The sequence below is a fragment of the Chiloscyllium plagiosum genome, chromosome 27 (genome assembly GCF_004010195.1).
Source record: "Chiloscyllium plagiosum isolate BGI_BamShark_2017 chromosome 27, ASM401019v2, whole genome shotgun sequence".
NCBI classification, from domain to species: Eukaryota; Metazoa; Chordata; class Chondrichthyes; order Orectolobiformes; family Hemiscylliidae; genus Chiloscyllium; species Chiloscyllium plagiosum.
The window spans coordinates 46,804,507-46,826,327 of NC_057736.1; the positions used below are offsets into that span (position 1 = coordinate 46,804,507).

At 42.7% G+C, this 21,821-nt stretch overlaps 1 protein-coding gene across 3 annotated transcripts in view; it reads right to left on the minus strand.

The window, feature by feature from the left end:
* The window catches only part of LOC122563449 (regulating synaptic membrane exocytosis protein 3-like), a 151,900-nt gene that overhangs the window by 39,234 nt on the left and 90,845 nt on the right, over nucleotides 1-21,821 (minus strand). For all 3 annotated transcript variants that reach the window (XM_043717186.1, XM_043717187.1, XM_043717185.1), the window contains exon 3: nucleotides 8,111-8,185. In XM_043717186.1, coding sequence (XP_043573121.1) covers nucleotides 8,111-8,185 — 75 coding nt within the window. The remainder of the gene's footprint in view (nucleotides 1-8,110; nucleotides 8,186-21,821) is intronic.

Genomic DNA, 21,821 nt, shown 5'->3' on the forward strand with positions numbered 1-21,821 from the left:
AAAAAATGAATAAAGTATATTTTTTCAATAAAATATTCTGTTTTATTTATTCTTAAGATCTGAACAGTTTTTATCCTAATTATCTGAGAAATCTGGTGAGACACCTTCTTGAAGCAGTCTAATTGATTCAATTTAGGTGAATTCACAGTAAGCATATGCTGTAGTACTTTGATACATAGCTTGCTAGGTCATTTCAGGAAAGTTAAATTTCAACCACATTGCAGTGGGTCAGGAGTCACATGTAGGCCAGTCCTGATATGGATGCCAGATTTTCTTCCCTAAATGATGATAATGATCCGATGAGGTTTATGATAATTCAATAGTTTGCAATGCATTTATTAGAGATTAATGTAGAGATTAATTTCCTGACCACAAGCGTAGGCTGCTGGCCTACTGACATTTTTATTATGCTGTGAGGCCTCGAGGTTTGGAGCTTGGCCCTTGGCTATTTATAATATCTATAGGTGAAGGTGGCACCAGGTTTACTGAAGATATAAAGTTAGATGGCAAAGTAAGCTGGGAGGAGGAAACAAGGTAACTTTAAAGGGAAAAGATCAGCTTGCCCTCTGAAATGGCTTAGCAAGCCACTGTAACAATCATGAGGACATGTCAAAGGAATTAACATTTGCCTAGGGCCCGGAAGTCACAATGGCAAGCTCAGTTATGTTGACCCTGAAAAGACCTCTAATATCAGGTGGCTGGGCCAAAGCTGGAAGAGCTGTCTCACAGACCAGTCAAGCAACAGCCTGACACAGAGTCATACACAGGGAATCAAACCTTACAGACAATGTCCTACACACTACCACCATCATCACACACGCAGGACATACCCAGCAGACGTGGCAGCACCTTGGTATAGAATCAAGAGGTAGTTGCCCGATGAGTCCTCAACATCAACTCTGGACTCCATGAAATCTCGTGCATTAGATCAGACATTGGCAAGGAACATTCTTACTGATTACCACATACATCACAACCATTCCCCCTCCTCAACTTATATACTCCTCCATGATTAACAGCACTTAGTACTGAGGGTAGAAAAGTTACAACATGTATTCTGATGAGCAGTGTCAATGTCCATCTCCAAGAGTGGCAAGGCAGCTGCACCACAGAACAAAATGGTTACGTTATAAAGGACATTGCTACAGTTTCCATCTTATCCTCATCCAGAGGTTCCCAACATGACAAGAAACCACTCTTTAGCCAGTTCAATTCACTCCACGTGATATCAAGAAACTGAATATCAAGAGGCACTGGATACTGTAAAGTCTATGGGCTCTGATAACATTCCGACAACAGTACTGAAAATTGGTGTTCTAGAACTTGCCATATCCGGAGCCAAGTTGCTCCAGTTAAGCTACAATACTGACATCTACCTGGCAATGTGGAATAATGCCCAGGTATGTCCTCGTTACAGCCTTGGTTCAAACATGGACAAAGAGCTGAATTTCAGAGTTGTGGTGAGAGTGACAATGCTAGACACGAAGGCTACATTTTGACCAAATGTAATATGAGGTGGCCAAGTGGGTGGCATAGTGGCAGAGTGGTTTCGGATGCTGCCTGAACTGCTGTGCTTTTCCAGCACCACTAATCCAGAATCTGGTTTCCAGCATCTGCAGTCATTGTTTTTACCATGCTAAATTGCCGGTAGTGTTAAGTGAAGGGGTAAATGAAGAGAAATGGGTCTGGGTGGGTTGCTCTTTGGAGGGTCGGTGTGGACTTGTTGGGCTGAAGGGCCGTTTCCATACTAAAAGTAATCTAATCTAAACTGTAGTCAATAAGAATAGCAGGAAAACTCTCTGCTGGTTGGAATCATGCCTGTCACATAGGAAGATGGTTGTGCTTTTTGGAGGTCAGTCAAGTATCTCCAGGACATCTTTGCAGGAGCTCCTCAGGGTAGTATCCTAGTCCCAACCATTTTCATCTACTTCATCAATGACCTTACCTCCACGATTAGGTCAGAAGTGGGATGTTTACCGATGATTGTATAATGTTCGGGATCACTCACCACTCCTCAAATATGGAAGCAGTATATGTGGCTGGATCAATATCCTGGGGATTCTCTTCCTAAGGGTATTGTGGATCTACTTACAGCACATGGACTGTAGCAGCTCAGGAAAGCACCTCACCACCACCTTCTCAAAGGCAACTAGGAACAGACAATAAATGCTGGCCCAATCAGCAGTACCCATGACTCACAAGTGACTTTTAAAAAATGCTTAACTTTAGCAAGACCTGGTTAATAACCAGGTTTGGGCCAACACTCATACCAGCCAATGCCAGGTAAAGGCGATCTCCAACAGAAGAGAATCTAACTACTTTCCCTCAACACTCAATGGTCTCATCATCATTGAATCTCCTGCTACTGACATCCTGGGGTTTATCATTGACTACAAACTGAACTGTGTGGTGCTGGAAAAGCACAGCCAGTCAGGCAGCATCCATGGAGGAGGAGAATCGACACTTCAGGCAGAAGCCCTTCATCAAGTGTAATTAAAAACTGGCAATAAATACTGACCCAGCCAATAAAACGCATGTCTTGTGAATGATTAAGAAACATTAAAGTTTCCATACAGACCATAATATTTGAATAAATGTTTCCTTTTACAACTTAATGAACATTTAAGGAGCTTTGATTTGTATGCAATGGAATAATTCTTTCTTCTGTGCTTGATGGATGTGCATGATTAACATGTTTATTAGATTTTTAAAGTTTTCTATTCTTATGTCTATCCCACAGGATTCACATTGCTCTGGCTGATTCCAGAGGCCTGTAAATGTTGCGTAAATATTGGATAAAGGGTGAGTGACTATAGATAATATGTGGGAAACAAAGAGAGGGCTTGGGGGATGTGAGGAGGCAAGGTACAAAAGTATTAAAAAAGGTAAAAAAAGTAAGTAACAGCTAACAAAACTCAGTAAAACAAGAACTCCTTGCAAGAATAGACAACATTTTTCCAACGTACTCCAAATGTGATGGTCCTTAATAAAATTGACAACACTTTTAATTCAATGAGATAAGCTCATGATCAATTTTACAGAAATAGTAGCACATGACCAAAAAAGATGTCACTCTGTACAATTAGCAATTTTTACAAGGGGTGGGCAGGTGGGTGGTTACGTGGCGTAAGCATTATGCTGGGTCAATGTCTGAGAGAACTGAGATGGGCCTTCTAACAAGGCCTTTTCAGCACCCACAGTTCTTTGAAGCTGTCTTGAGAGTTAAGAAACCCAGGTCTTATCGATGTCTTACAGAGGGTATAGGCTGCGCTGATGGATTCCACAGAATGAAAACCCTTGAAGCAACATCAGCAGCTAATTTGTCTTATACTTTACTAAGTGACCAGCAAGACCTCCATGCTAAGACAAAACCGCCAAAGCTGGAGACCAGTGTGCTAAGCTGAGACAAGGCTGCCACAGTGCGAGACCGCTGCTTTGGGCTGGAATTCAAGACCGCCACACCAGGACTGGACCAGGTGGCCACACTAGGCTGCTGGAATACCCAGAAAGCACTGCTAAAGAAGACCTCCACACTGGGACAAGACCCATCAAGCTGAGACTGACCCTCTGGGATGAGGCTGCCACAACGGGAGATCATCACACCAGGCAGAGAATGCCATGCCAGGCTGGAAACATCCTCTTTGTTGAGCCCAGGCCAGGAGCAGGCACCTTCTACCGAAGAAGTTAAGAAAAAGGTAAGATAATAAATGGAAATATTAAGAAAAAGGAGAGAGAAAAAAATAAGTAAAAAGCAGATGGAATAGACAAGTTTCGGGTGGTATGGAGGACCCCTTCTGCGGCAGCTTCCCAGTCTTCATCAGGTTAGTTGGGTTAATGTAGGATAATAGGGTAGGGGAATGGGTTTGGGTGGGTTACTCTTCGGAGGGTGGGTGTGGACATGTCGGGCCGAATGTCCTGTTTCCACACCATAGGAATTCTATAATGTGTCAGGTTAACACCAGTTTCACAGGCTGACTTTGTTGTGCCATATGAATAGATGAGCTCTGAAATTAATTTTTACTTTTTTCTTCTTAGTTATGATTTCTGTCATTAATACAGGTGCCATGGTTTGGCAAATTATAAACTTTACACTGCTTCTTTTGTAAAAATACACATGACAATAAATTGCAAAAAGATTGCGGTATGACCAGTACATTCATTTCTAAGCATTTGTTTTACCATTTTCTTCCTTCTGGGGCGGGTTTCCAATTTCAGGAAGTAATTTGATCACCTTTCCTGAGCTCAACAGAAAAACCCAGCCCACTATTTTAATCACAGCAGGGAAATTCACCTTGGTCAATATTCATCCCAAGAAACACGAAGGGTCATCTGGATACTTTCTCATTTATATCTATTGGAGTCTGCTATGTGCAAATTGGCAGATAAATGTTCTACATTACAATAGCACCAATGCTTTAGAAGTACTTCAGTCGTCGGGGAAAGTACTTTGGGATAACCTGGGCTGAGAATGATTTGGAGATGCCGGCGTCGGACTGGGGTGGGGTGTGCTTCCAATTAAACCTGTTGGATTATAACCTGGTGTTGTGTGCTTTTTAACTCTGGGCTGAGAAAGGTGCGATATAAATGCAAGTCTCTCTCATTCTTTCTTTCAAGTGTGAGCCAAGTGTGAGCTAACAGTCTGGTGATTTCCGGAAGCTGTGATTATCAAAAGGTTTGAAAGGGTAGAGAGGAGCAAAGCAGGGGCAGGGAGGGATGAGAAAGTAGAGACAGAATGGTTTGCAAGAGTGGAAGTGCTGAGGTTTTCTATGTGAAGTCTGTGGTTTTGAAGGTATATTTTAGTTTTGTTGTAATATTAGACTGACCCTGTTGCTGGTTTCTGAGCACCACCTTATACGTGTGCATATTACCACTGAAGGTAAAACTAAATTTCTCAGTCTTTTTGGATTGCACTCTTCTTTATTAGCTGGTAGTCAAAGGATTAACTAAACTGAGGATTTGTTTAAAGCAACTGTCAATCACGCATCCCTGAGAAATCTGCTGGATGTAGTTGGTTGATCTCCGGGTGGAGTTAGATGATCTTGAATTCACTGAGGGATGGGGCCTACTCAGCCTCCCCTTCTTGACCCAATCCGAACAGTTTACCCCATATTTTTGCTGACAGAGGGTGACAGGCAGGAAGGCAAAACCCTCTTATACTCAAAAGGAAAATATTAGGGATTATTTCTTGGCCACAGTGCAGCTGCTGTATCCTTTCCTTGCAGCCTGCTTCGCTCAGTTTTACCTCGTAGAGTCTGGCCCTGCCTGTTGTCATGGTAATTTCTTCTGCATTGCACCAGACTCCCTACAGTTAGCTGCTCTGTGGAGACACACAGGATTCAGCAAGGTTTTAAAGCAGGTTTATCCTGCACAGTGTGCAGTGTGACAGGTGACAAGAAAAGCTGGAAATGAGGAGAAGAATGGAGGAGGATATGTGGACATTTTATTCAGTCTGTCTTTTGTTAAACAAAAGATGCAGAGTTTTGATGACAGCAGATACTGCAGGGATGGGCATTGTCTCTGTAAAGTTCCAGAAAATGATATTCCTCAACACAAATAGGAAAGCATATTGTTTCTGTTTAAAAAGTTCACGGACACCTCATATCCTCAAAACCCAAGAAATTCAAAAGTCAGGTAGCCTTCTGGTGAGACTAAGGTTAACCTGAGCTATGGTGTGGAGGTGCCGTGTTGGACAAAGTTAAAAATTACACCACACCAGGTTAGAGTCCAACAGGTTTATTTGGAAGCACTAGCTTTCGGAGAGCTGCTCCTTCATCAGGTGGTTGTGCCTTCAACCCAAGCCTTCGACTCCTTGGTCTTAGAATCCTGAGTTCCTTTACCCAATAAAACCCTGTGCACCTCAGTTTTTGAAATTGTTATTTGAGTCTCAACCTCGGCAGCTATCTGATGGAAAGTTCCAAATTTCCATTACTCTTTGGGGAGAGAAAGGCTTTCTGTCAGCCTTGAGTGGTCTAACTTTAGGTTTAAGTTTCTTTCCTCTTGTTCTGAACTTCCTGGAAACATTAGAACAGAGGAGCAGAAGAAGGTCATTTAGCTCCTCAAGCCTGCTCTGCCATTTAGTATGATCATGGTTGATCTTATCTTGGTCGCGACTCCACTTTCCTGCCTCGTCCCTATAATACTTTAACTCCTCATGAAGTAAAATCCTGTCTCTCTCTCTCATTCTTAAATTTATTCAGGGTCCCAGCATTCACTAGACTCAGGGATAGTGAATTCAACAGATTCACGACCCTTTGAGAGAAGTAACTTATCCTCATCTCTATTTTGAAATTACCACCATTTAGCCTGAAAGATCCCCATCTCTATTTATACTAACAAATGTTCAATCACTTTAAAACCAAACTATTAGCCTTATTTATGCAATCTCAAGCTTTAGTGAACTTGTGCTGCAAGCCCTTCCATGGTGACCACATCCTGATGAGGTGCAATGATATTTGGGATGAATACTGTGCTCCAGATATGGTCTAACTAGAGCTTTATAACTGCAACATCTTTAATAGTTTTAGTTCGTATGTGGATCTATTTATTTGCAGTGCACTCCCAGTTGTTATATAGGAAAACCTGGCCACGTGTTTGCTCCCACAACATGCCATTAATACCCATGAATGATCAAGTGTTTTTTAAGTGGTGTGGAGTGGGGGAAGAATGGTGAGCAGGCTGCTTAAAGCTCCTGCTCTCCAACTGGCATCACGGATTCCCAAACATTCACCTGAATGGATAGATAGGCCTCAGTAAAGGACCCTCGCGCCCAGTATTAGAGAGGGGTTCTGGTTTGGATTATGTGTTCAAGTTCTCATTTGGAACTCAGACCCAGAGGGGAAGATCTCAAAGAACAGGACAACACAGGAACAGGCCCTTCGGCCCATCAGAACTGCAACGACATATGATGCCTTTCTAAACTAAAATCCTTTTGCCTCCTTGCGGTCTTTATCCCTCTATTCCCTGCCTATTCATATATCTGTCAAGATTTCTCTTAAATATTCCCATTATATTTGCTTCGACCACCTCCTGCGGCAATGTATTCCAAGCACTTACATTCATCTGTATAAAAAAACCTGCCTCTCACATCTCCTTTCAACTTACCCCTTTACCTTTTAGCTATATCCCCTAGTAATTGACATTTCTACGCTGGGAATTGCAGACAATAGGTTTCTGCCTGACACTTAGCATGTTAAGGCAGAGTACACAGGGGGGCAACAGCTCCAATCGTTTCTCTTTTGATTTGATATGCCGCTGGCTTGCGATACCAGATTGAGTAGGTTCTCCACCTGATGATCTATGGATTGGAAACTCAGATGCTTGGCAGGATGTTTCCTTCAACCCAAGTGGACAAGGTACTAGCCACAAACCTTAGGTAACTCTCAGTGACTGGATTCCACCTCAATCTTATTCCATACTTAAATAAAACATAATAGACACACATTGCTGACCAACATTGAAGTTTGTTAGCATTCTTACGTTTTAAGGATTGGTTAGTAAGCTCATCATTGAGGAATTTTTAAATATTTTCAATGAGGTCAGCTCAGTGGGTAGTGCACTTACCTCTCAGCCAGAAGGTTCTGGGTTCAAATCCCCTTCAGAAGTAAGGATAAAGTTTTAGCTAATGCTCCAGTCCAGTGAGGGACTACTATACTATCAGTCATATTTTCTTTCTTTGACTGAAACATTAAACCAAGGCTTTGTCTGCCATATCACACAAAGATCACACAAATCGATTATCACTAAAAAGAGATCTGGTGGTTATCACATTGCTGTTTTGGATCTTGCTATGTACACATCTTCTGTGTTACAGAAGTGACTGTTCTTGAGAAAAATATACTTCATTGCTTGCAAAATACTGAGTTAAATTTGTTCATCACCACGAAGCCATCACTGAACCTGTGTGAATAAGTGTGGTGGGGCGGGGGTGGGGTGCTCTTGCTTTCTCAATGACAGTTTCCTCAATCTGGTGCTGAGTGCTATTGAGTGAGGCAGCCCCCTCGTGATGGAGCAGGCACTTTGGGCAGTTAACCTCTGAGGCAACAGCATTCCATCTAGACATGTCACCTCCCTTAATCCATTAATCCCAGGTCAGCCAAGATGGGGAACTTACCACGTGGGGCAATCATGGGCGCAAGCCAGTGTCCTACGATCCCCTGGCACAAGACAGCGGAGATATTCTTGGGAGCTAAAAGAAAGCAAATAGACACGTTGTTAAAAAGACAGGCATAGAAACCCCCACAGACTGCAGAACGATCGAGTGCCCAGTTCCACAAAAGAAAATCTAAAGATTGTTGCACACTCTGTACAAAAGATTTACATTTGCCTAGCACCTTATCACACTATTCAATTTTCTCACAGAGCTTCGCTAACTGGGATTAGTTTTTGGGAATGACATCACCTTCAAGTCACACATTGCCACAATTCGGAACTGTACTGTCCTTCTATCACTGTGTTTCTGGTTCGAGATCTGGGACTGTCTCATACACAGCGCTGTGGGTGTCCCTATGTTTGCAGAGCTTCAGGAAGGTGGATCACCATCACCACAACCACCTTCGCCAGGGCAATCAGGGATGGACAATAAATAAAACATCACTAAGCATGCACCCATCCCAGTTAATGACTTCAAGCACATTAATGACACAGGCTAATAGAAAAGTTTCACAAATAGCAGCATATAATGTTTCTATCTAGGTTATATAGTTAAGTGCGTCAAGTAGGACTTGAACTCGCAATTTTCTGATCTGGTGATATGAGCACTTCCAGAGTAATCCACATCTTCAAGGTAGGAAGTAGGGGTGGAATGGATGTGAGATGGAACCATCAAATAGGATACAGGTCATTCTGCTCTAACGCGCGTTATCATTAACGCGAATTCGCTGTAGCATGATTGACAAACTGTGGATACTGTCACTAAAGCATGAACTTTTAAATCATGTTGGCTGTAACATGATTACTTCAGCAACACTTTAAGCGCTGTTTCTAATGTGCGATTTTTCTATAATGTAGGTTTGCACAAGATCACAACCATCGCTTCACAGAAGAACTACCAGAATATGGTTTTCATTTTCTCCAGTGTTGACTTGTGCAATAGATGCACGTTCTCTGGCTCACACGAACACTGACTTACTGAACCAATGGGGAAATACTGTTACTGTATAAATACAGAATGATCAACACAGTAACTGCTGGAGTATCATGAGACCTGAGTTATGACTGACTCAGGTCTGTACCTGAAAATATTTTTATTGATGTATAATGTAAATGTTCTGTTAATTTGTAAAGAATAGCTCATCTCTTCAGTCATTCTAGGCACAGGAACCATTGTACAGATAACAAACAGGATCTGGCTCTGAAATATCTGCAGTGCTTTTCCACTTTAATGCCGGGTTTGGTCTGCGTGTAATATGCTGCATAAAGCGCCCTTAATAATTCAGTGTTTCTTCCAGTACAGGCAGCAAGCCTGAGCGAATCAGGTGGCTCTTTAAAGGAGACTACTACTATTATAAGATTTTCCACCTAATGATTGAACAGGCCCTTGCAAAAGCCTGCGAAGATGATCACAGGGTAACATTGAGGCCAAATCATTCTAAGGTTTTGTTTCCATCTGAATGGATTAGTCCAGTGCCCCAGACAGCCCCACAGAGTGAAGTCTTGGAATCTGATCAGAGTCTCATTCCTGATCAACGTCATTGTATTTACTGAACCCAGCAAGGACCTTGAATCAGGCCGGCACACCATCCTCACTAACACGGAATTCATTCCAGAAACAGTCCCTGTAAAATCAGTGCAAGGGACAGACTCCCTCACTGAACTCTTAGGAACTGAAGTGACCTTCATCTGAGATTCATCCACCCTGCAATCACACTTTGTTTGTAGAAAAATTTACTGAAATCAAGAAAGTTACCTTTCACTGGTTTGAAGCACTGACCCCACTGTTTAATTGAAAGCCAGATTTCAAGATAACTCTTTCTCTTCTCAGAACATTTTATGTCCCTCTAGAAGATCACACCAACAGTCATCTCTAGCCAGTGTGAAAGGTTGGCTTGCCTTGCTGCCAATGCCTAAGTGTCTTCTGTTCAACCCAGTGTGAGGCGACACAAAGAGCTGGGTCAGGGATAGTCACCCTGACTCACTCCATCCTAGGGACAGTCCTGCACACAGTACATGTAACATGTCACAGAATCCACTTATCTGGATTCAGTTTCGTCTCCATTACTCTGTCTTCTTACCTATTTAGCCAAGTTCATTCCATCAATTCTGAACTGCTTCATCTGATTCCATTCTTTCTCTTGCACTGTAATCATTTGCACACGTGGAGACTTTCACTGAGTTTCTGATCCACCATCTCCCATATTCATTGCTAAAGTTAGACACCATGATTGAGGATGTTTTGATGTTTTTGTTGCTTTCCCATCCCTTTGAGCCCCCTACACCATTTAATATGATCATGGCTGATCTTATCCTGGTCTCACCTCCACACTCCTGCCTGTTCCCCATAACCCTACATCCCGCTTTTCATCAGAAGCATATCTATTTATTTCTTGAAGCTGTTGACTCACTGCATTTCCAAGTCTATGTCATCCGCAAGTTTTGAAATTGTCTCACGCACACCCATGACTAAGTCTATGTTTGGAAAAGTAGTCATGGAACCCTGTTCAGTCGTTTCTTCCAATTCGAGAACCCACCATTCAGCGATACTCCTGGTTTCTGTCACTCAGCCAACTTCTTTTTATTCATTCATGGGATGTGGGTTTTGCTGGCTAGACCAGCATTTATTGCCCATTCCTAACTGTAGTTAAGTGTCAATCACATTGCTGTGTGTCTTGAGTCACTTATAGGCCAGATCAGGTAAGGACAGCACATTTCCTTCCCTAAAGGGCATTAGTTGAATGAGACACGTTTTGACAACAGTCAGCAAATGGTCACTATTAGGTTAGCTTTTTATTTCAGATATTGAGTGAATTCAAGTTTCACCATACATGATGGTAGGATCCAAACCCATGTTCCCAGAAGATTAGACTCAGGTTATGGTTAACTAGCCCACAGACATTGTCACTATCTCCTCTATCCAAGTTGATATCCATGTTATTAGTGTCCTTTTATTCCCATGGCTTTGACTTTTATGGCAAGCCATATTCAGCACATTATTAAACACCTTTTGGAATCCATACAGTCATCAATTACATTAACTTCACTGGCCCTTGCTGTTACTTCATCAAAATGAGTACAAGGACTGAGAGACCAGGAGGCACATGCACGCATGGGCAGGTCGAGAAATTAGTTAAAAAGCCCTAGTAGGTCACAGGGGACTGGAGAATGTTGTCCCATTGTTTGAGAAGGGTAGCAGGGATAATCCAAGACATTAGAGGACTGTAAGCCTCACATTGGTGGAAGGAAAATTATTGGAACTTTGCTTCTACAATAGACAACATGGTTTGTTGGGGGAGGTCATGCCTCATTAACTTGATAGAGTTTTTTGAGGAAGTGACAGCGATGATTGATGAGGGAAAAGTGGTTGATGTTGTCCACATGGACTTCAGCAAAGTATTTGACAAGGTCCCTCATGGCAGACTGGTACTAAGGGTGAAGCCACATGCTATCAGAGTGAGTTGGCAAGATGGATTCAGAACTGGCTTAGTCATAGGAGACAGAGGGTAGCGTTGGAAGGATGCTTTTTGGAATGGAGGATTGTGACTAGCAGCATTCCACAGTGATCTGTGCTGGGACCTCTGTTGTTTGTAGTGTACATAAACAATTTGGAGGAAAATATGGCCTGTCTAATTAGTAAGTTTGCGGATGAGACAAAGATTGGTGGAATTGTGGATAGAGAGGAGGATTGTCAGAGGATAAAGCAGGATATAGATCAGTTGGCAGCATGGGCAGAAAATTGGCAGATGGAGTTTAATCCAAATGATTTGATTGGGAGTAGTCAGCATGGCTTTGTGCATGGGAGATTATGGCTCACAAATTTGTTAGAGTTCTTTGATGAAGTGACTAGAAAGGTTGACAAGGGCAGGGCAGTAGATGTAGTCTAAATGGATTTCAGTAAGGCCTTTGATAAGGTTTCACATGGTAGGCTGCTCTGGAAGGTTAGATCACATGGAATCCTGGTGGAGCTGGCAAATTGGATACACAATTGGCTTGATGTAGGAAGCAGAAGATAATACTGGATGGATGCTTGTCGGACTGGAAGCCTGTGACACATATTAAATGAGCTGCCAGCGGAAGTGGTTGAGGCGGGTACATTAACAACATTTAAAAGGCATTTGGACAAATACATGGATAGGAAAGGTTTAGAAGGATCAAGTGCAAGGGAGTGGGGATAGCATAGATGGACATTTTGGTCAGCATAGACCAGTTTGGGTCAAAGGGCCTGTCTCTGTGCTGTAGGATTCTCTCTCTGCCTTTAGCTATAGAGCTCGAGACTCCCTATTTCTTATGAATCCCTTCAATATCTTTGGACAAGATCAGGTCCTTCTCAAATAGTTGATCACTTTGACAACATTTTGTCCAATTTATCAACAGTCGATCCCTTCTACAAGGTGACAATGATCAGTAATTTCAGGGAAACTTCATTCCAACACCATGGTTCTGTCCATCCACAAGGCTCCTCCCTTCCACAGGGAGGATCCCTTCAGTGAAAATCAGTCATTTCAATACGAGAATGTTCCTTTGACGGGCTCAGTAACTTCAAGAGAGGTCATCCATTTGATAATATTTTCTTCTATTTGGAACAGTCTGTCCTTTCAACAAGGGTCTCCCTTAAACAAACCTGACTATAAGAGGACATCCCTTTTGATGTGAGTTGGTTCCTTCAGATAGAGTCTGTCTACGCAGACCAGACCCACTCCCAAGAGACAATTAGAGTCCAACCTTCTAACAAGATTTTGTCCTTTTGACTGGAGAATATATCTTTGACAAGCTCAGTACTGTTGTCAAGTGTCCATCCCTTTGACAAGAATCCATAGGTCAATTCTTCTGCTCCTCGGATGTTGCCTGACCTGCTGTGCTTTTCCAGCGCCACACTCTTGACTCTGATCTGCAGCATCTGCAGTCCTCACTGTCTCCTGACAAAGTATGTTCCATTGACAAGGTTACATCTCTTCAACTAAATTCTGTGCTTTCAGTAAACATCCAATCAACAATATGACAAGACTTCAAATAGAATCCATTCCTTCAATAAGTATCTGTCCCATTGAGAAGCTTCTTTCCTTTTGACAAAAACTTGTTCTTTCTGCAAGAATGCATCTCACCGACAGCCTTCCCAAGCGTAAGAGTCTCATTCTATCCATTCACTCACACTGCAAGAAGACTTTGTGATCAACCTCCTCATATGCTGTGAGATACTGCTCTCACCACACAAAACACATGTCTCTGTATTTTGTTTGATCAGGACGTTTTTTTCTCTCTTTTGAAGGTTTGCACGGAGGCTGCACTCAAACTGATTCATAAAGTGATCATAACCAGTGATATTACTTCTTCAAATGTTACCTGAAGCAAGGCTAAACATTTACTAATCACTGTTTGGCATATGAAACATAGCAACAGGCCCTTCAGCCCACCATGTCCATGAGACCAGCAAACAACAATCTACACTAATCCCATTTCTGCACTTGGTCCATAGCCTTCTATGCCCTGGCATTATAACTGCTTCTTAAATGTTGTGAGAGTAACTGCCTCTACCACCCTCTCAGGTAGCACACTTTCTACCATCGTCTGGGTGAAAAGTCTTCTCAGATCTCTTCAAAACCACTTACTCATCACTTTAAATTTGTGCCCTCTGGTCTTAGACATTCTGCCATGGGGAAAAGATTCTCACAATCTACTCTGTCTATGTCTCTCATAATTTTGTACACTTAAATCAGATTCCCCTCAGCCTCTTCTGCTCCAAGGAAAACAAGCCCAGCGTATCAAGTCTCTCCTCATAACTGAGACTCCTTGTCCCAAGCAACATTCGGGTGAATCTCCTCTGCATCCTCTCCACTGCAATCATGTCCTTCCGATAGTGTGGCAACCACGACTGTACACAGTATTCTATCTGTGGTGTAACCAATGTTTTATTTGTATCCCATTCTAGGCAGCACACTTTAGGAAAGGATATTAGGGCCTTGAAGACCATGTAGAGAAAATTTATTCGAATAAGGCCAGGCTTCAGATATTCAATAAAACTAGGAAAACTGTAATGCTTTTGCTTAAAACAGAAGTTTCAAGGGAAATTAAAGTTCTCTAACATTACAAAGGGGTTTGATGGAGGAACAAAAGACAAATCTGTGGCAGAAGGTTAATAACCAGATAACAACAGAGTTAAAATAATTGACAAAAACAACTGGGAAGAGTAGGGGAGAAATTCGTTTCCACATTGATTATTGTCATCTGAAATGTATTGCCTGCATATGGTGGATTTAAGAATAGCTTTCTAAAGAAATTGGATAAATGCAGGAAAAGGAAGCGATTAGAGTGTTATGGGAACGCATAGCTCTCTCAATGAGCCAGCACACATTCAATGGGCCGAGTGGCTACCTTCTATGCTAAATTTGCTCAGATTATGTAATAGTAGAATGGTGCCATTGTGGTGACATCACCAGACTAGTGCATGGTAGCTGGTGGTACTTAAATTCAAATCATGGAAAAATCTGCAATTGAAAGCTAATCTCAATAACCATGACCATGAAACTATAATTGATTGCTGTAAATCTGTCATCCTGACCTGATCTGGCTTACATCTGATTCAGGCCTACAGCAATGTAGTTGACTCATAACTGCCCTTTGAAATGGCCTAAGGAATTCAGTACTTTACCAGAGGGAGAAAAAACAGTCACAAGTAGTCATACTTTAATGAACACAAGTCAGACTGGAGCATAGTTCTGTGGTATGCAAGACAAGTTAGACTAGAATGCATCAATTACAAATGTTATTGTTTTTCCTCCTTGTGGGTGAGGTAGCCTGACTGAGATTTAGGGCCATAATAGAACAGAGTAAATACTGACAGTGATTCCATTTTCTCATTCTGGTTCTTGCTCCTTCTCTTCAGAGACCAATGAGGCCAGGTTGGGTAGATGTAGGAATTCCAGTTTTCTGCAGCTACAGTGTTTGGCTCACCATTGGGTGTGGCAGGAAAGCAGCTGCGTGAAGCTCTCTTGCTCTTAGTTGATGAAACTGCCCCATTGTCAATGTACATCGCTTTGCTTCCTCCAGTTGTTTCTCAGTGACAAGGGCTGGACAGCCTCTGTGGGTTGGATGAGGTCGAGATAAAAAGGTAAAAACAATGACTGCAGATGCTGGAAACCAGATTCTGGATTAGTGGTGCTGGAAGAGCACAGCAGTTCAGGCAGTATCCAAGGAGCTGCTCCTTGGATGCTACCTGAACTGCTGTGCTCTTCAGCACCACTAATCCAGAATGAGGTCGAGATAAGCAAAGTAGGGAAATGAAGAGAGGTGCAAGTTGGACAAGGATGATGGCTGCACAGCCCAGGTTCCAGTATTCTGTGATGCCATTCCAAGCGTAGAGTCAATCCACCACCCATGTTCATCTGTAACTGGTTTTCCAGGAGTGTACTCTGAAGCCTGGGGCAATGCATCTTTCAGTCACTGCCGTTTGCTTGAGCATTTGCCACCCTTGGCTTCTTGCCTTTGCCTGTCATCTGTCCAAAAGTATCAGCGCACAGAGAACCTGAGGCAGCTAATCAGATCCTGCCCCACCCTCTGAGATATCAATAACCTATTTCTGCGCCTTGCATTGAATTCCTCTCCCCTTTCAATTTGACAAACAATGCACAGCATGTTTATTTAGCCACTCACACAGAAGACTCTCTTGCTCAAGGCTAAGTTGCTACTGATCGCTGCCTCTATGCAATCCCTTATTGTCTTCCATTCACACAGTCACCATGGTAACAGTGTCTAGAAGAGGCTGCAGGAGCTCATACTGTGAATCTTTGATTTGTGATCCAGTAAAAGGCCATCTCAGCCATTCTCTGCTTCGATGGAAACACTTTCTCAGGCACAACAACCTTTTCTTTATGTTAGAGAAAAATAATAACAAAGAAACAAATTCTCCTTCATCCATTCAGCGGCTGAATTTGAACTTGTGGTTGTAACCTCATTTGGTTATTAATAATTGATTTTAAAATTGGTGCTGACAGATCAAAGAGCTTTTTGCAGCTGAATCTTGCTGGTTGCTGAAACAGCTACAGGATTCCTCAACGGCTAAAGCATATCTCAGGGCTGTGCTACATTTAGATAGTGTCCCCTTCTACAATAGTGAACTGGCAGGACTATACACATACACACACACACACATACACACACACCCTACACAAGTAATGAGAACCAGGTCTACAGAATAAATGCCTTGGTAAAGATTTATAAATGTCAGCATAATCACTGTTCACTGAACATCCAATTACAGTTAAGATGTCCAAAATCCAGCTTTGTGAAAGTTGGAATTGTCTAAAAATTGAACATTTTTTGAAAATATTTCATTTGACATTTAGTTCAATGGAACATTGTCCAAATGCTGGGGCAGCTCAGCCAAGAGCTGGCTCTCACTTGCTGCTGAACTGTTTATTGGGCCCTTTGTTGTTTTGTTTACAATTGTACATTGGTATAGTTCCCATGCTTTAAATCGATCCAACTTGACCTTCCACATGACCTGATCCAAGTGTCCAAAGCCCAGGAACCCTCAAAATCCAGCAGGATCTGTCATGTAGGTACTGGCCTTTGGATCAGCCACTCAGCTCACTTTACCATTTGCAAGTAGATCGAGGGGGTCAGAGCTGGGAGTGTGAATGAATAAGGTCAAAATAGGTTTGCAGGATAGGTAGGATTCCTGCTTCACGCCTGTCCAATGAATCGGTTGGAGGGCAGAGCTGCATTCAAAACGAGTGTGCCTGATCAATTCACTGTCAAAGAAGAGTTGTTGGTTCTGGCTCACTGTAAAGATTTAAAGTCAGTGTGATGAATTGGGAGAGATTCAACATTCAAGTTGAACTGAGTGATTTAGCAAAGTCCTGATATCAGTCTATGATGTACACGTGTGAATGATATTAGCTCATTTCTGACATCCTAATTGAAGGTAGGTCATGAGCACCATTTGATTAGTTTTCCCATTCCATTATTTTACTCATTTTGAAAATCCCTCCCTCAGAATCTCCTTCCTGAACACTTGCTTTGCAACTATGACACTCATTAATTACTTTCTTGCTGTTTGTATCCAATATTCTGCAGAAAGAACTGTACAGTCATGTGGATCCAATAACTAAGAAAGTACTCCAAGGTTAGCTTGGTCTTAGAGCAGTATAGAGGGTCAGCACAACATCGAGGGCTGAAGGGCCTGTACTCTACTGTACTTTTCTATGTTCTATGCCAAAGCCATTTTACAGTCCGGCCACCTAAGGCTGAATGCTTACGGAGTCAGACCAACTCTGGAAAGCTTTAAAAACAATGGTGGGTGAGACCCAGGTACAGGGGCCCTGCCCCCATCTACAAGAGAACTCATTTTCACCAGCAAGGGCAAGGAGCAGAACATGAATTACACAAGAAGGAAATCCAAACTCCCAAACTCATTTGAAATTGGTACTGAGTTCAAACAGTCTCCATTTTCACTGTTCCAAAGGCTTGAACCTGCAACATCATTTTGGGCGGCAGCGTGGCTCAGTGGTCAGCACTGCTGCCTCATAGCACCAGGGATCCAGGTTTGATTCCAGCCTCGGGTGACTGTCTGTGTGACGTTTGTACATTCTCCCCGTGTCTGCGTGGGTTTCCTCCGGGTGCACTGGTTTCCTCCCACAATCCAAAGATGTGCAGGTCAGGGGAATTGGCCATGCTAAATTGCCTGTAGTGTTAGGTCAATTAGTCAGAGGGAAATGGGTCAGGGTGGGTTACTCTTCGGAGGGTTGGTGTGGACTGGTTGGGCCAAAGGGCCTGTTTCCACCCTGTAGGGAAACTAATCTAATCATGGGGTCATTCATCGATGGACTAGATATGAATATTCTTCGCATGTAGATAAATCTGATGAAGTGTCATGATTTCAAGATTTAAATTCTCCAGCCCTTTAAAGGCAAAAAGATAAACAGGCTGCAACTATCAGTTATAGTTTAAAACTCCCCTCTGCAGAACTGCCTTGATTGGTGGGCTGTCTGGGTGAAGTTGGAAAGAGTATTACAATCTGTTTCAGTGGTTTCAACAGAGTTCATTCTGATATTAAGAGGTACTATTCCAACGCGGGTCATTATGGAAAGTTGACAGAATTTCAAACAGTACAAAAGCAATTATCTCAGCAGACTGTGGCTATGTTTACATTTTGATTGACAGTTTAAAGAGGCTATTAAAGAATTAGTTATCTGAATATTGAATCGAAGTTTGTTTTCTTAACAGATTAAACACCAGAGGTGATTTTAATCTTTGACTTGCTGTTTTGAATGAAAGATGTGTACAAGTGTGAGCTCTATTCATTTACAATAAATTTAATATACTTTCACCTTCAAAACCTGCACTGCTGAGTGAGTGGTCTTAAGGTGGCAAGGGAATCAGCCTGGAGGGGGCAATGAGGCAGCAGGGATGGGCATGAGGAGTGAACGCGGAGGGCAGTCGTAATGAGGACTTGTGACAAGCAAAGCCAGACAGCCTAATAACATCCAAAATAAACAACACTAGAGAACTGGGATGGGCCTTGTGACCAGCCTGTTCAGCACTCACCCAATCCCATGGCACCTCAGATCTGCTTCTATAGTGGACAAACCCCATACTATCACGCTTACCTGACTCGCTAGAGTGAAAATTGGGCCCTCTAAACTGTGACAGGTTAGATCAGTCAGGAACTTTCTACCTGAAAGAGCAGGCATGGTTTTGAAAGGTCATCCCAACTGTTAACTCTTTATGATTTGTAGCTTTGCATTTGAAGTTGCTCTTTTTTTTTAACTTAGAATCCCTACAGCTTGGAAACAGGCCATTCGACCTAACAAGTCTAAACTGACCCTCCGAAAAGCATTCCTCCCCCAGACTCACCCCATTACCCTATCCCAGCATTTCCCATGGCCAATCCACCTAACCTGCACATCCCTGGATACGATGGGCAATTTAGCATGGCCAACCCACCTAGCCTGCACATCTTTGGACTGTGGGAGGAAATCGGAGCACCCAAAGGAAACCCACGCAGACATGACATAAGACCATAAGAAACAGGAGTGGAAGTAAGGCCATTCGGCCCATTGAGTCCACTCTGCCATTCAATCATGGCTGATGGGCATTTCAATGCCACTTACCCACACTCTCCCCATATCCCTTAATTCCTTGCGAGATTAGGAATTTATCAATTTCTGCCTTGAAGACATTTATCGTCCCGGCCTCCACAGCGCTTCGTGGCAGTGAATTCCACAGGCCCACCACTCTCTGACTGAAGAAATGTCTCCTCATTTCTGTTCTAAATTGATCCCTTCTAATTCTAAGGCTGTGCCCACGAGTTTTAGTATCCTCACCTGATGGAAACAATTTCCCAGCATCCACTCTTTCTACACCATGCATTATCTTGTAAGTTTCTATTAGTTCTCCCCTCAACCTTCTAAACTCTAATGAATACAATCCCAAGATCCTCAGCCGTTCATCGTATGTTAGGCCTACCATTCCAGGGATCATACATTTGAATCTCTGCTGGACATGCTCCAGTATGCTCTTCCTGAGATGTGGGGCCCTAAACTGGACACAGTATTCTAAATGGGGCCTAACCAGAGCCTTATAAAGCCTCAGTAGCACATCACAGCTTTTACATTCTAACCCTCCTGAAATAATTGACATAAGGAACATGTGCAAACTCCAAACAGACAGTTGCCTAAGAGTGGAATCAAACCCGGGTCCCTAGCGTTGAGTGTCAGCAGTGCTAACCACTGAGCCACAGTGCCATCCCAGGAAGAGAATGCTTTTTTTTTGTTCAACTTAAACATTCTTACCAAGCTTTGGCATAACAAATTAACAGCAGAAGTGGCAGCGGTGGGATTCAAACCCACACTTCATTAGAAGCTGGAGCCAAACCGAGTGCCTTAGACTGCTTGGCGTTTGTAAATAACTCTTTAATGCATTGGCTTGAACATTGTCTCATCAATTTCTACAGAGGTCCCAATGAGATTTTTTAAGTGTCCTCTCCTGAGTCTCCTGGTCCTTTCTGGGCTATCGTCTAACAAACTCACCCAGGTGCCCAAATCCATGGCATGCAGCAAATATCTGAAAGTTGTTCAATAATGCCAGGATCTCAAGTTAACACCAAGCTGGAACACATGCACATGCATATATTTTCCAGGAGCAGTCAGTTTAACTTTTGTTTCTTTCTGGGTCCAGGGTACTGAGGCCAATACTGCACGATAAACACCCTCGAGCAAATAGAAACAAGGGCTCCTTTATTCCTTTAACAAATCCAGTCACAACTTTGATTTCTGGCCTGAATTTCCCTTGATCTTTCTTTGCTTTAAGAAGAGCAGCCTCAGTTTTTCTAACCTCCCCACATAACTGAAACCTCTCAGCCCTGGTCCTATTCTTACAAATATGAATCTCCTCCATACATTCTCTGAGGCCTTGATGTCCTTCTGCCAGTGGGTATCCATCATCAATTACTGCAGGTAAGGCCGAACCAGTGTTTTATAAAGGGTTAGAATAAAATCCCTGCTTTTGCCCTCTCAGTGGGCGGAGATTTACACTATTCTGGCTACGTCCAGTCGCATCAGGTTTTTGGGAGAGTTTAGTAAGGCCTACCAATATTCTCTCATCCTACCTTATAAAACTTGGCTCATCAATTACCAACACTGCTCCTAGATATGCAGGCTAGTCCAGACCTTGAGCTGGGTGCATGTCCCTTGGCTCACACTGTCCTTGCTGCAGGATTATAATGAGAGTTACAAGGTGCAGCACTGATGTACTGACGTATTCTGTAAGTGGATCAGAGATGTGCCACAAGGGCTGTTAGAGGCTGGCACATGTCCATTGCCAATGTTTCAGGATGTGGGCCCCTGAGATGTTGGGGCCTGGTATCTAATGTGGAAGTCGTTTGCAGCAAACTCAAGCTGAACTTGCCAGGTAGCCACTTTGGTTTCCTTGTTGAGTTTTCCCAGCGTTGAGTTTATCTAGTGCATTTGGCAAGAAGGAAGGCTGAATATTGATGAGGCAAGTTGTGGTGTTAACAAGTTTTAAACAAGTGTTAATCCCTGTCAATTTGCATCTCACTGCTGCCTAGTGAGAATTTTGTGATGCCTCTTGTGAAAAGTATAAAAGTTGGCAGATGTTGCTTCCGATGGGATGGGATTCGCTGCAGGCTGTATCTGCCTCACATCTCACCAGAGACATTTCTGAGGTTCCAGCCTATTTCTCTGTAAAGCCAAAGATGTGGTATGCTTTATGAACAATCCAGTTTTGCCAATGTTAAAGATTTGCTTGTGTGAAGTCCCAGATCCCTCTGGTAATGTATAAAGGAAGAGAAACTTCTGGAAGAGATAAGGAAGTCAAATTGAGTCGGCTTGAGAGGATACTGGAGAGTGGGGGGGGAGGATCCAGTTGTTGTGGTCCATGTTGGCACTAACAAAATAAGGTAAGAGTAGGAATTAGGAACAAAATTAAATAACAGGACCTCAAAAATTGCAAACTCTAGATTATTAATTGAGCTACAGGCAAATTGGCAAAGATAAGAAGTAAGTATGTGGCTAAAGGAGTGGCGTAGGAAAGAGTGGTTCCATTTGTGAGGCACTGGCATCACTATTGGGATAGGAAGGAAATGGACCACTGCGTAGAAAGGCTAAGTAGTGAGCATCATATGATGAAATCCACCCTGTAATCCGAGGGGGAGA